This window comes from Ruditapes philippinarum, unplaced genomic scaffold, assembly GCF_026571515.1.
Source record: "Ruditapes philippinarum isolate M1 unplaced genomic scaffold, ASM2657151v2 ctg955_1_1_1_1, whole genome shotgun sequence".
Taxonomy (NCBI): Eukaryota; Metazoa; Mollusca; class Bivalvia; order Venerida; family Veneridae; genus Ruditapes; species Ruditapes philippinarum.
The window spans coordinates 169,523-182,959 of NW_026864706.1; the positions used below are offsets into that span (position 1 = coordinate 169,523).

The 13,437-nt window shown below is 32.7% G+C and overlaps 2 protein-coding genes across 5 annotated transcripts in view; one reads left to right on the forward strand and one right to left on the reverse strand.

The window, feature by feature from the left end:
* Nucleotides 1-2,520: 2,520 nt before the first annotated feature.
* LOC132726561 (uncharacterized) lies at nt 2,521-6,528 on the reverse strand. Its single transcript, XM_060711898.1, has 3 exons — nt 6,369-6,528; nt 2,971-4,304; nt 2,521-2,623 (listed from the first exon to the last, which is right to left on the reverse strand). The coding sequence occupies exons 1-3, from the start codon at nt 6,460-6,462 to the stop codon at nt 2,543-2,545; spliced, it is 1,509 nt and encodes a 502-aa protein (XP_060567881.1). The 5' UTR covers nt 6,463-6,528; the 3' UTR covers nt 2,521-2,542.
* A 2,421-nt stretch (nt 6,529-8,949) lies between these two features.
* The window catches only part of LOC132726568 (uncharacterized), a 30,559-nt gene continuing 26,071 nt past the window's right edge, over nt 8,950-13,437 (forward strand). For 2 of the 4 annotated variants that reach the window (XM_060711902.1, XM_060711904.1), the window contains exons 1-2: nt 8,950-9,192; nt 12,156-12,340. In XM_060711902.1, coding sequence (XP_060567885.1) covers nt 9,168-9,192; nt 12,156-12,340 — 210 coding nt within the window. In that variant the 5' untranslated portion in view covers nt 8,950-9,167. The remainder of the gene's footprint in view (nt 9,193-12,155; nt 12,341-13,437) is intronic. The other 2 variants (XM_060711903.1, XM_060711905.1) reach the window with 1 other exon arrangement.

Below are 13,437 nucleotides of genomic sequence, written 5' to 3' on the forward strand. Positions count from 1 at the left end.
GATGGCTTTTATCAATATTCTGAACGTCTAAATGGCTCACAATTTTACAGCCGGCACTATATATATATACATGTATATATAAATGTAGGAAGAGTTGACATAAATTTAATTTGATTAGTGCCACAAATGTATTCTAAATGTTGTTAGCTTTTGCCGACATATTAAATCCATTCTTAATGCACTTGACTTCACAATTAAGGTGTCATTTGAATAACTTCTAAAATAATTCATTTCATGCACCTATTTTTGCACTGAAATTATTTAAAAAACACGCGGAAATCTAAATGTAGACAATGAAAATGTCAAGGTTAATGTAACGAGTATTTATTTGCAGGGAATGGAAAACTCAGATGTCTTTGACCTATACAATAACGACGCGAGAATATTAAATCAATGGTATTTTAAAACCCCATCTGCTCTTTTGCAGACGACAATTTTTTGTGATATATATTCGCGAGTGCAACCAATTCATAATGTTGTCGATCTGGCTAAATATTCTGGTCAATGCTACAAATGAGTCATCGTTATTTTTTGTATTATTATGGCTTTTATCACTAGTCATCATTATTCATCACTAGTCATCATCATCATTACGCATATCATTGTCATTCACAGTCATATTTTTGTAATGATTATTAACAACATCATTATTCATTCGTACATAATCCGTATATACATTCATTATAATGAATGAGCAATTCAGTCACGTACGTACGCGCCTTTTTCGAAAACTATACATGCATGTATTCGTATTTTTTTTCATTTTTTTTCCAATAATTTTAAAGGCAAAAAAGGAACAGGAAATCGGCAAATATTTTTAAGGAAAAACATATTGGCTACATTAGATTAAAGTCAATGTTGTGATTGGAACTTCAATAGGGCCTGGAAACCTTTAATTAGAGGTGTTGACATACAATCTGATTAAAATCAGCTCCTTAAGAACGGTACGCTTTAAGAAAAAAGTAGATCTGAACTTTAGTCATATTGTGTTGACATAGTAATGTAAATCAAGTTTTGACATATTCATTTACTGGCTCCTGCTGTGAGCTTCGGCATTTATCATCTAAACAAATTTGATCCGTTCTAATTAAGTCTAATTAAGATTTATATCGTAATAGTTTCAATATATGTGTTTATTTTCATAGGTTTTTTTCACTTGCACTGTCAGACAAATTCTTATTGATTTCACTAGCCCGGATAAAAACTTTAAGTTGCCTGGGCAGCAGGACAGCTCTGATAATTTAGTTTGATGGATGAGAAATTTATTAAACCAATCTGTTTCATATTCTACTGCTGTTTTGAGTGATCGTACACATGTCGGTTGTGTTGTACTTAGTCTAGCAAAGCGTAAACTCACGCTGAATGTGTGTGTTACATCGTCAATATAAAACACTGATCAAGTGACCTGGCTTGATTCCTATCAAGGTCAATTTCTTTGAATAAGAATTTTATTCTTCGTACGTGGCTTTATTGCACAATAATCGTGCAGCCTGAACAGGCTCTATATATATACTGGTTGCTTAGCAACTTAACAATTTTCCTCCTGATATAGATCTACCTAAACTTGATAAATGACAGTTCGAAAACTGGTCTAAAGTAAACTGGTAGAGTAAAATACATTCGCGCCCATGTTCGATGATACTAAAAGTATATTGTTTAGAAAGACGCCGACACCATAACGTCTGACGCATCCCTAAAGATACCGGAAACAAGTACCATTGCTATTTTTATGATATTATTCTAAACTGCTATTTAATCAAGATTGCACCTCTAAAGAAATGAAATACGAAAATGTTCTGCATCATTGATTTAGCCATTACCTTGATAGACCCGGAAGTGATCGATTAGTCATTGCCAAACGTATAAAGCCAGGCACCATCAGTGCTGGCTGACAAAGACTTATACGGCTTCTGTTCGCAGATTTAAACTTCTAACACAGGAACTTGAAATTCTATCAATTGATATTAATGATAAAATCCAAAATATACCACATAAACAGTATTTATACTGTATAGGGGGTATATTTTGGATATTATCATTAATATTGATAGAATTTCAAATTCCTGTGTTATATACTGTATAGGGGGTATATTTTGGATATTATCATTAATATTGATAGAATTTCAAGTTCCTGTGCTTCAAATTTTCATTTTGATACCATTAAAAATTAATAATTGACAGTTCTAATTATGGAAGCAAGTTTCTAGATCATGTAAGAAATTAAGAGGGTATACAAGTTTTCATTTTTGCGGTTATCTAAATTTAAAAAGCCTTCAAAAAGGAAGGGACCCATATGTTTGAGGTTTTTGTTCGATTTGAACTTATATTCGGAAGTTAGATTTTCAATCAAAACCGCCATACTAGGATCAATTTGAATCAATTACATGCATTTAAAAACTATATAAAGCTATATACATATACATTTGTATAGCTGTATAATAATGTAAGATTTTGCACCGATTAAGATTTATATACCATCCATGACGCAAAAAAGATATAAAACAATAGATAAAACCTATATATCTTTCAAATATTTATTTCCCTATTTAAAGAAAGTCGAAAATGAAAAGTATTTATATCCAAAGTCCTTCTTCTGGTCACAGTGCTCGGCTAATGCTGGTATCTGAAAATACAATAAATAAATAAATGAATAAATAAATAAATAAATAACCAAACAACAAAGAACTAAAACCAAACTAATAAACAAGTAGTAAGAAAGGATTAAATGAGAAAAAAACAAGTGTCCGGAAATTTTCACCACAATCAGGCTTTCTGACAACATTAGACATACATATTTGAAATGAAAAAAAACAACAATTGATTAAGAGAGTATAATACAAAGCTCTTAACTACAAAAAAATAATATTCGTGACGCTTTGTGTTCGTGTATAAAATCAGTTGCTGGAAAATTGTTCAAATGCATTAAAGTTATACTGATAAACATCAATCAGTAGTATGCAAAGAACTCACGTTGTTTAAGTCGAAGTGTAGATCACTCTTTACGTAGATGTTCATGATACCAAACAGTTTATCATCATCGTCAACCATATCGTTGTCGTTAGTAGTGTTGTCAGCAGTGTCATTCCTTGCTAATGAAATATCTACTTCGTCTTGTTCTTGAAGAGCCATGGCTTCGATGTTGACAATATCGTCATCCGATTCTATATCTAAGATATCTAGTGTATCACCGTCTGACATTTCATCAATTGCATCTATATCTATAATTGTTGAATTAACTAATTCAAACGTACCCGGCTCGATATCAGCAAAAGTATTGTTGTCCTTATTGGCTGCTCTATCTACAATTGTATCAGATGACATTGGGCAACATCGGTCTTTGTCTAAAACCTCTCCAAATAAATTGAAGTCTGCTACTTTGTTATCTTTATTGATATCTATAACTAAACTCGCTGGATCGCTTCCGAATACATCCTCTAGTAGTTTGTCGTTTAATCTCTTCTCTGTAGTTGCTGGTACATCTTCGTCAAACATATGAGAGCCTCGTTTTGAGATTACGAATACTTCATCCAGATATACATGCATATCTTCTGCGGGTGGAAAGCCTATTGGCCGAATGCAATTTTCTTTATAGGCACCTGATTCTTTATCCATTGCAATCCCTAACATTTCATTTTCATATGCTTTATCAATGGCTTCAAATGAAATTGTCCTCTTTGCTTTTAAACTTTTTTCGTTATGTTTATACAAATAAATGTTCATATTTGGCTCATTTAGGTTTAGATAATCAGAGCGTGGTGAAGTAATTCCGTCAATTCCTTCTTCGTGCCTTGGTTTTCGCCGTAAGTCACTTTTGATATCAGATGTGAAAAATTTCCTTATCGTCGATTGAATAAATTCATCAGTGGCAGCAATGTCGCATTCGATTTTTATAGATTTGTTTTCTTTCAGAAGATTCGTGTCAGATATTGTATCCGTAGCATTTTTGATTTCCTTTGGTGCCTTAACCATAAGGTGGTCATATAGCTTAGCCAGTTGTCTATCGATCTCTTTCATACTTGGGAATTCTCTCGAAAACCTTTCAGCACTTTCACCTACAATCTTTTCAATAGCTTCACTTTTACTTGCTTTCAGGTCTTCACCTTTGTTTTTTCTTTGATAACGAGCATCTGTGAACTTTCGGGTGGCATATTTCACTGAAGTTTTCAACTCCTTGCCATTCTTCGCAACGAACTTCTCAATAAATATACCACATTCGTTTCCTATACCAATGTGTAATACGGCTTTGTCGAACGTCGCACTGATTGGAATGATGACGTCATCATTGTTTGGACTAATGAGGATATCTGTAACAAGAAAAAAATGGAATTTGTAAAATAAACTCAAAATTTTAATATAGATTTGAAACTTCTTTGATTTAACACTAACATTGACGACAGATAATAAAATGCTTTCCAGTGTTTTTTCTCGAATCGAGATGTACTTTATAAAGCGGACTGTATAAGATGGTCATTTTTTTCCCAAATGTACCTAGAAATTAACGTTGACTGTAGAAGAGGGCAAATGTTTCTTTATTAACCTAGGGATGAACTCGTACTGTATAAGAGAGCGAATGTTTCTATATATACAAAGAAATGAACGTGGACTGGAATAGAAGGCTTATGTTTATATTTATACCATAGAACGCACTTGGACTGTATAATAAGGCAAATATATTTAGACATACCCAGAATGAACGCGTACTGTATACTTATGATGGACAATGTTTCTATTATATACCCAGAAATAAACGTTAATTGTATAAGAGCGTCAATGTTTATTTATATACCCAGAAATTAACGTTGACTGTATAAGAGTCTCAATATTTGTATATATATTCCCAGGAATGAACACGGACAGTGTAACAAAGTCTTTGTTTATCGATATAGCCAAGAATTACATAATTATAATATCAAATTGACCAATGATTGTTGCAGAAAATAAGTGCCAACAGATATACCAAGCAATCGCGTAAATATGCGGACGCTGATTGGAGGAGAGAACTAATATTTCCCATCCAAATATTATGTTAGTTCGAGAACAATCATGTCAGAGTAGGAAACTTTAAAGCATTTTCAGAGTAGGCATACGTAAGCAGAAACCCTTTTATGCAAATCTTTTTTTTATTTTATCCAAAATATAATAAAATATCAAAACATGTTTATATGTACATGTTCAGAACTATACATTATTTAGGGGAAGAGATCTGTAAGCGCCCGGATAGCTCAGTCCTCAAAGCCGCTGGACGGTATTCCGCGGGGCTGGGGTTCGAGTCCCAGTCAGGCTGTACATTTTTCTCACCCTGTGACATTTGGCGCCCAACATGGGGCCGTGCCCGCTTTACTCTAAAAGTATTTTTTTAAATTTTACATTGTTTCCAGAACCCGGGAAAAATTCGGGGGGCGAATTTCAATATGCGAGGGGGATGTCCCCGGTTTTTAAAAACTGTTCACTTTTTGGGAGAAGATGTTTTTAGGGGCCCGGGATACTCAGTCCTTAGAGCCGCGGAAGGGTTATTCCGTGGGTTTTCGGGTGCGGGGCCCCGGTCAATTGCACATTTCTTTTCCCCCCTATGACATACAAGGGTACCAGGGCTTCCCCCAAAAATGCATTCAATTCCCCTTTTTCAACTGCGTGCCTGCGTGTGTGCATGTGTTTGAATATATGTACCCAAACAATTATTAGTACATCGAAAGAAATATTACATTTCATACAACAATTTTGTGGTTGAGAAAATAAACAATTAAGAATTATTGATTGATATTTTTTAAATTATTCATTTTATTGTTTCCTCTGGTATGATAAGTTGAAATTAAAGACCTTTGTGCAACTGTTGCACTGTTCTTTGACTGAACGATGTGCATACGTGCGTGTCTGCGTGCGTGTGTGTGTTTGAATATATGTACCCAAACAGTTATTAGTACATCGAAAGAAATATTACATTTCATACAACAAGTATGTGGTTGAAAAAATAAACAATTAAAAATTATTGATTGATATTTATTAAATTATTCATTTTATTGTTTCCTTTGAATAATACAGTCTGGTATGATAAGTTGAAAAGACCTTTGTGCACTCTTATAAGTACAGTCAAAATTATGTATCGTAAAAAGCTTGGTATCATGACTAAGAAAATTTTCATAAAAACTCTCTCATGTATTTTGATGATTTTATTCAATGACAAATTTATATTTTTCATTTAATGTATTGAATATCGACCACAAAATTGTTAAGAGAGGGTCATGCTAAGCAGGTGTTAATGTCCTTATAAGTTTTTTTGTCAAATCTTCTCATCCAAAAGTGAAATGAAATGCAAAAATAAACTTTCTTTTTACAATAATTATAATCATTCAGATATATAGAAAATCTACCTTTAAATGTGCTTTCCGCTACACGTCGGTTGTCAATTGCCAAGTTTTCTTCCATTTTGCAGATGTGGTGTCTCTTATTTGCTTTTAATTGCATAAATATTTGTCTGCACTGTAAGTGTGCGACATTTTAATTGCTGTAACTACGTTCTGCTTGTTACGTCACAATCAATTGATGCGCCGTCCAATCATATTCAAGCATCGTGTGACGTCAAAACGTCTTTACGCAACAGACGTTATTTTGTCAAGCGGTGAATCAGTACACATTTTGTTTTAACTCGTACTTTTAACTTACACTTGTTTGGGTAGCAATTTGGGAAAAGATATTTAGTTTTGGTAAAAATAATTCTGTCAAATGTTTAACCCTTCATTAAATTTATATCTATACGTGTGTATATCGAAGCATGATGAAAAAGAACATATTTTTCATTTTCTATTTATTCAAAAAATTTTTTTAAAAAACATGGGACAAGAACAACGACAAAAATTATTTTCATCCACATATGAGTATATAAATATAACCATTTGAAAAGAAACTTTATTTGGATTGCTAATAACAGTAACTGATGGATATATTTCCCAAAACATTTAATTGTCGTGCAGGTCTGAAAATAGTTTCAATTTCCCCGAATTATTACGAACTTAGTTCACTTACGGACACAGTGTCACGTCACTCATGCGATATCATTTGAATTGAAAAAAAAAACACATTTTCGACAGAAATGTCACAAATCTATGATGCAACATGTGATAATAGCATATATTGTAGCAAAATGTATGATTGCCGTATCTAAGTATATTATCTATAATTCTACGAAAGGGTAAATAATTAAGGAATCTCTATTATATCAATTTGTAGAGAGTAATTACCTTTTATTTTAATTGTAGTTCGAAAGTGTCAGGATTAACGTGTAAAAGATCTATAAAAGAGCATGATACATAAATATACTCTCTGTTAGAGCGCGAGACTTGTAATCTAGACATTGTGGGTTCGATTCCCGGGCTGGCCAACTAAAATTACTTAATTACCAGTCTTTCGGATGAGACTTTAAATCGACGTCCCGTGTACGAATGCTTTAACACATGACACGCTAATAAAAAAACAAGGAGAAGCTTCTGGAAAAAAAACATTTTATATAGAGAAAGAACAAATCGCCGGTTCAAAAAAAAAATCGACCATGTCATGCCTTAGTTATATAGATTTAAAGAAGAACTAACACAATTTGTTATCCTCAAAGCAACGGAATCACACACATTGTGTTATAGCATAAAATTTTGGCTCCAAATAATGGTGTATTTTTTTTAAAGAAAATATATTCACTTTATATATTCTTAAAGAATAAATCGCCAATGCAGAAATTTAGCGACTACACCTTGCCGTCATTTTTGTCTTCCATTAAATATTTGAGCCTTATATATATATTGGTATAAAGAAGATCGTCTTTCAAACAGAATTTGTTTTATCTATTTGAAAAACCCTTCCACATTATTCTACTGGATCACCTATTCTTCTTATGAGTACGTATAGCGTTCATTTTAATACGACTCACTGTAAATGACATAATTTTTTGTAATTACGTGTTTGTTTATATCACACAACATCTTATAATCTCGTTTCATGAAGTTGTTAGACCACTGTTTTGTGCCCATTATCTTTGAAAATTGTGTGTTTTCGCAGACTATGCCATTCTCAAACTATAAATGTATGTGTATACATCATATAGATCTAGTCTGAGAAAACACAAAATTTTCAAAGACAAACATTTTTTATAGATTTATTGAAATCAGTTGCAATGATTATAGTATTTTTCCTGTAAAACATTAGTTTTCTTTATGAATTTTACATAAAAAAGTGTTTCATGAATATGGAAATTAATTTAGTGGTGCAAGGCCTATATAGGGCAGCACGAAATACCCAAATATACCCAAATACACCCAAATATACCCAAATATTGCCCAAATATACCCAAATATTGCCTAAATATACCCAAATATTGTCCAATTATACTAAAAATAAATGTTTTATACTAAAAAAGTGCTGTTTTAATCATGAATACAATATACACTTTCACTAAGATATAATCAAACATACCCAAATATACATTTTCCTATCATTGTGTTTTGAACCAAGATACAGTATATGTACTCCATTAAAGCTTTTTTTTTAATAACATGGACTTCTTCCTCTATTATGATATGAAATTTCAACAAAATTACACCTTAAAAATGTAAGTGTAGACAACAAATATCATATCTTGAATTAAAATTGCATTCATAAAGAAGCGATATTGTAGATAAGCAAATGTCACAACTTTATTTTCTTACAACATCTTAACTGCCCATTTCAACGGAATGAATGAAAGTTATAGCAGGCTTAGTCATGTCATTTTATAAATATTTATTTATTTCTCATTATAATCTATATTTTATACAAACAAAAATAAATATTGCTATATTTGGGTATATTTGGGCAATATTTGGGTATATTTGGGTGTATTTGGGTATATTTGGGTATTTCGTGCCGCCGACCTATATATTCACTTGGAGTATGGTGAAGCAATTTAGAAAGCCTTTTTCCCCCGATTGCCTTATTTTTATAATATCATTACATTTTTATTTTATTTGTGAAGATTTCAGTTATTCCCCGATATAGGTTAGCGTTTATATTAGATTCACATTTATTTGACCTAATACCTACCTGCATCTGGATGAATGATGTTACGCAATTGAATTTTATCCAATCAGAAAAGAGGAAGCATTCTCATCCAAAAAAGTAAACAACAAGACATCTCGACAGGAAAAATGAAATTGTCTTTGGCAATAATAGGTAAATTTAGATAATGAAATCATGTTTGTCGCGTTTTCATTCATAATCATTTTAATAAAACAATATTTTGCAAGTTTGGACCCAACTGTAAAACTGTCATGCTGACTTTTTAATAAAGCCTACGAACTACAAATAATTTTATGAACACATGAACCAAAACCCAAGACCAGGATACTGACAGTATCTATACTGGTTTCCAAGCAGTATCCGGCCCCTAGCAGTTTTTCAGCCTTTTATCATTTTTATCAAGTACAATGTACTTTTGCCAGTAAACTGTATAGCATTTTCTTCATCAAATCAGAGAGACATTCGTTTTTATGAAACACGGCAGTTAAAATAGTAGACTACAGCGTTTTCTGTTTTGAAGTTTTGCCTGTTGTTACGTAAGAAAACTTCCAACATTTTAAAATAAGTGACACCTGGGGAATTTTAGCTTGATGCCCATAGGCAATAACTGAGACCCTATTCTGTGTAAATTAATTCTTATGAACAATACATATTGCAGACCTACATGGAAACGGTCTGGAAGTTCTATTTCCTTGATAAAATCATCTTAACATTTCTTACTGGTACTGAATTTTAATCAAAATAAAAAAAGGTCGGAAAAGCTGCTATGAAATTTTGCATAAAAGTAATAAAAGGTGTTACATTTCAGGCCTATGTAAAGTAAAAGAGCAACAATAAAATCATGGTAATGCTTTACAGGTACCTAACTTTGCTCTGTCAGTCTGCGAAAAATAGGCAAAGCCCGAGCCCCAGTCTTGTAATATTCTGTTCGGGCTAGCATAAAATGTAGGGAGAGTAGTCCGACAGTCTAGCAATGTTTTGAGATAAAAAAAAACAGAATGACTGAGGGAAATATTGAATTTTTCAGTGTACATATTGGCACAAAATTTTCAGGAATAATTTATACATAGAATCATTTACGCCTGTTGTATTTATTATGATTGAGAGGGATATGCATATTGATTTTTTTTAGTAAGCTATGACGCTATAGGGGTAAGCTAAATCATGAAATCATTTGACCCTTGAACTTTGTCTACTTTACACTTCGGGTCACATTAGAATATTAGAAATAGATTTTAACTAAGTGATATCACTTTCCATTATTTTCTCTACATTTAAGTAAATTTGAAAAACCTGGCCACAGCCAAAACCTTTTGTTACAATTTTTGGGCTAGTTGAAATTGGTTCGGGCTCTATGATATTTTGATGGACAAAGCCCGAATGTCTTTGACCATAAAAGGTTTTTTAGTGCAGACTGCTTTGTTAAAGTTTTGTACTTGTCCATAGACAGATTTTTATTTTATTTGTTAAAAAGTGCGATTTGGAACGGGAAACTACTAGGAAACCAGTAAATAAATTATAAAGTCCAAAAGCTAATGTCTATCCGCGCATATTTCAAACTGACCAACATTATACTAAGCATCCAGAGCTTCTGGATGATTTTTCACTTCAAACAAACTATCAATAATATAGTTGAAATAAATCATAATCCATGTAAATGTTTTGTTTATCTGAATGATATAAATGAGAAAAAACTGTTGTGTATAAAATATTATCTTTTATCCATAAGAATTAATGAATAAGGCATTATGGCACATGCAGTTCATGCAGGTCCTGCTTACATATTCATAGATTGAGGAAGCGTTGAGAAGGTTTTACTGTTGAGACCACTTGTTGTCGAGTCCACTTGCAGTGAGCTTGACTTAGTCGTCACTTTTGGCGTACTTTTTGATTTGTGCTCATGTGCGTCAGTCAGTCTGTGCGTTCAGATTTTTCTGATCTAATTTTATAATTTACCCATTCTTTGAAGGGTTACAAAATAATTTAATATAAATGTTCACCATGATGAGGTGGTGTGTCGCACACAAAACCCAGGTCCGCAACTCAAATGTCAAGGTCATACTTGGGGGTCAGTGCAAAACCAGTGTTTTGAGTGTACCTTTTACATGTATGGAGGAATTTTGATATAACTCGGGAGAAAAATGTTTTCCATAGTGATGTGGAGTGTTGCACGAAAAATTCAGGTATCTTTGGCAAGGATCAAGGTCACACTTAGGGGTCAAAGCTCAAATAACAAATTAAAACATTAATTTGCGAGTATAACTTCTAAATGCTTGCATGTATTTTAATATAACTTGGCGCAAATGTTCACCATGATGAGTTGAATTGTCTTGCCCAAAATGTAGGTCAAGGTCACAAGAGGTCAAAGGTCAAATAAGAATATGAAAATTTTGTTGTTGACGCTTTGATGTATTATGCTTAGTGGTCAGAGGATATGAAATCTTGAGCCCACTTGCGCTAAGCTCGAAAATATTTGTCAAAATGGCTGTTTGTTGCTTGTGTTTAGGGCGTGCATCTGAACTTGTCCATCTACATCGAGGAATTTTCAAATAACATGAATTAAGTTTTTTTAGGCTCAAATTTTCATCATGAGACTTCATGTCATGCACATGAACCATGTCACCAGGTTAGAGGTCAAGGTCACCTAAGATGTTGCAATGCTTGGGTATTAAGAGGATGTGTGGTGCACATCTCACCTATGTATACATTTTTCTTCTTGATCTGAAGCTTATAGGTTCTGGTTTGAATTAAGACAAACAGGCTCAGTTTGCTCGTTGGCATGTCTTATTTTAATCTTAACAAAGAAAATATTGAAATTAAATTTTTTCTCATGAAAATTTGTGTAAAAATGTTTAGAAAATATTTAAAAGTTGACAAAAGTGAGGTGGGCAGTTTTGACTGTGGTTTTTCACATATAAGTCATTTGTCTGAAATCCAGGTAGGTTACAGAACATCCACTGGGTTCTACTAAGGTGCCCGATTATGCCTGAAATAATGCATGGTGGGGCACCTGAAGACTTCCTCAACCTCCACCAGTGATACTTGAAAGTCACCATAATTATTACCTTTACAGTGTTGAGTGATGTAAAATCCAACCAAAAAATTGATATTTTCAGGTGTTTGTGTGTTGTGTTTGGTGAAGACAGTCCAGACTACTGAAGATCCAGCTCCAGCCTGCCAATTCTGGAACAAGTTAGCCTACAATCTTTCACATGCATCAGAACAAAATGGGGGTGTTTTACAATTTGCCTGCAACCATACGTGCAACAGTGTCTCGTGTAGAGGACATTTCAAAGCTCCGGTAAGATATCATATCATCTTATTTTAAGTAGTAAGCCTACAGATGAGTAAAATAAATGTTAAAGCTGCTTGCCTCCAGATAGATACATGTAAGCAAAAATATTTCAAGAACAATTGAATTTGAGAAAAATGTACTTAGATAAAACGATTCAAGTAGTAATTAACATGTTCAATGTGTTCAATGATTGATTTTGCATTATTTATCACTATATTTCTGCTGTGTTACTAATGCAGTAAGGGCTGTTTTTTTTTGGTGTATTTTGACCTCAATTTGGTAATTAACGTGGATTGTAGGTGCCCTTTGCAATGTGTAAATTACTTCCTTTGTTCTCACAATATTGAACTTTTAAAATAAAATACATTCAAAATTTTCATGAAAATTAGCATGAATCTGGAGGTGTGCTGCTTTAAAACAATCAGGGTCTGAGGTTTAAAAGAAATTCTCTTAATCTCAGGTATTTGATTGGTCAGAAACTGCCAAAGAATTTATACGGACCAATAAAAATCCTGAGATTTGCGACAGAATTGGGAGAAAGATTTTATTGCCTCAAGTCCAGATTTTAGAAAAAATTTATACAAATTTAGATATAGTTAGAATATGTATTAATGATCATAATCCAGGTATAAATTTGAATGTATGAAGAGGAGTTTGATAGAGTTTACTATATAATAAAGTATATTATTGATACATATTTATCGCAAAAAATCCAACCTTATTTAACTCAGTACTAGTTGGTTTCAGGAACAGATTCCAGAGTAAAGCATCCTATACAATTAAACTAAAACAAGTTCTGTATAAACAAAAACTCTATCCTGTTAGTTACTAATGGAGAATACCTTCTTTAGCTAGGTTAAATTGATTTGTTCTTCTTACTTGGAGCAGTTGTAAAGTTTTCATAAGAAATTAATGCCAATCTACCAGCATGCTCCTTTAAAGGACAAAAGCAATGACATTAGTATTATATTCTTTAGTAATTGTAGTATTATAATAATTATTAAATGTAGAGTTTAATACTGACACTATTGTGTCTACATTGAATTATGCAATATGATTTAATCTTTTCTTTTTTTGCTTTGGCAGCAGTCCATAATTAAGCA

Excerpts from the sequence above, each read along its gene's own strand:
- LOC132726561 (XM_060711898.1), bottom strand. The coding sequence starts at position 6,462 with ATGCAATTAAAAGCAAATAAGAGACACCACATCTGCAAAATGGAAGAA. Across the intron at positions 4,305-6,368 it reads AGCGGAAAGCACATTTAAAG|ATATCCTCATTAGTCCAAAC; the intron begins GTAGATTTTCTA and ends TTCTTGTTACAG. Across the intron at positions 2,624-2,970 it reads TACACTTCGACTTAAACAAC|ATACCAGCATTAGCCGAGCA; the intron begins GTGAGTTCTTTG and ends TTGTATTTTCAG.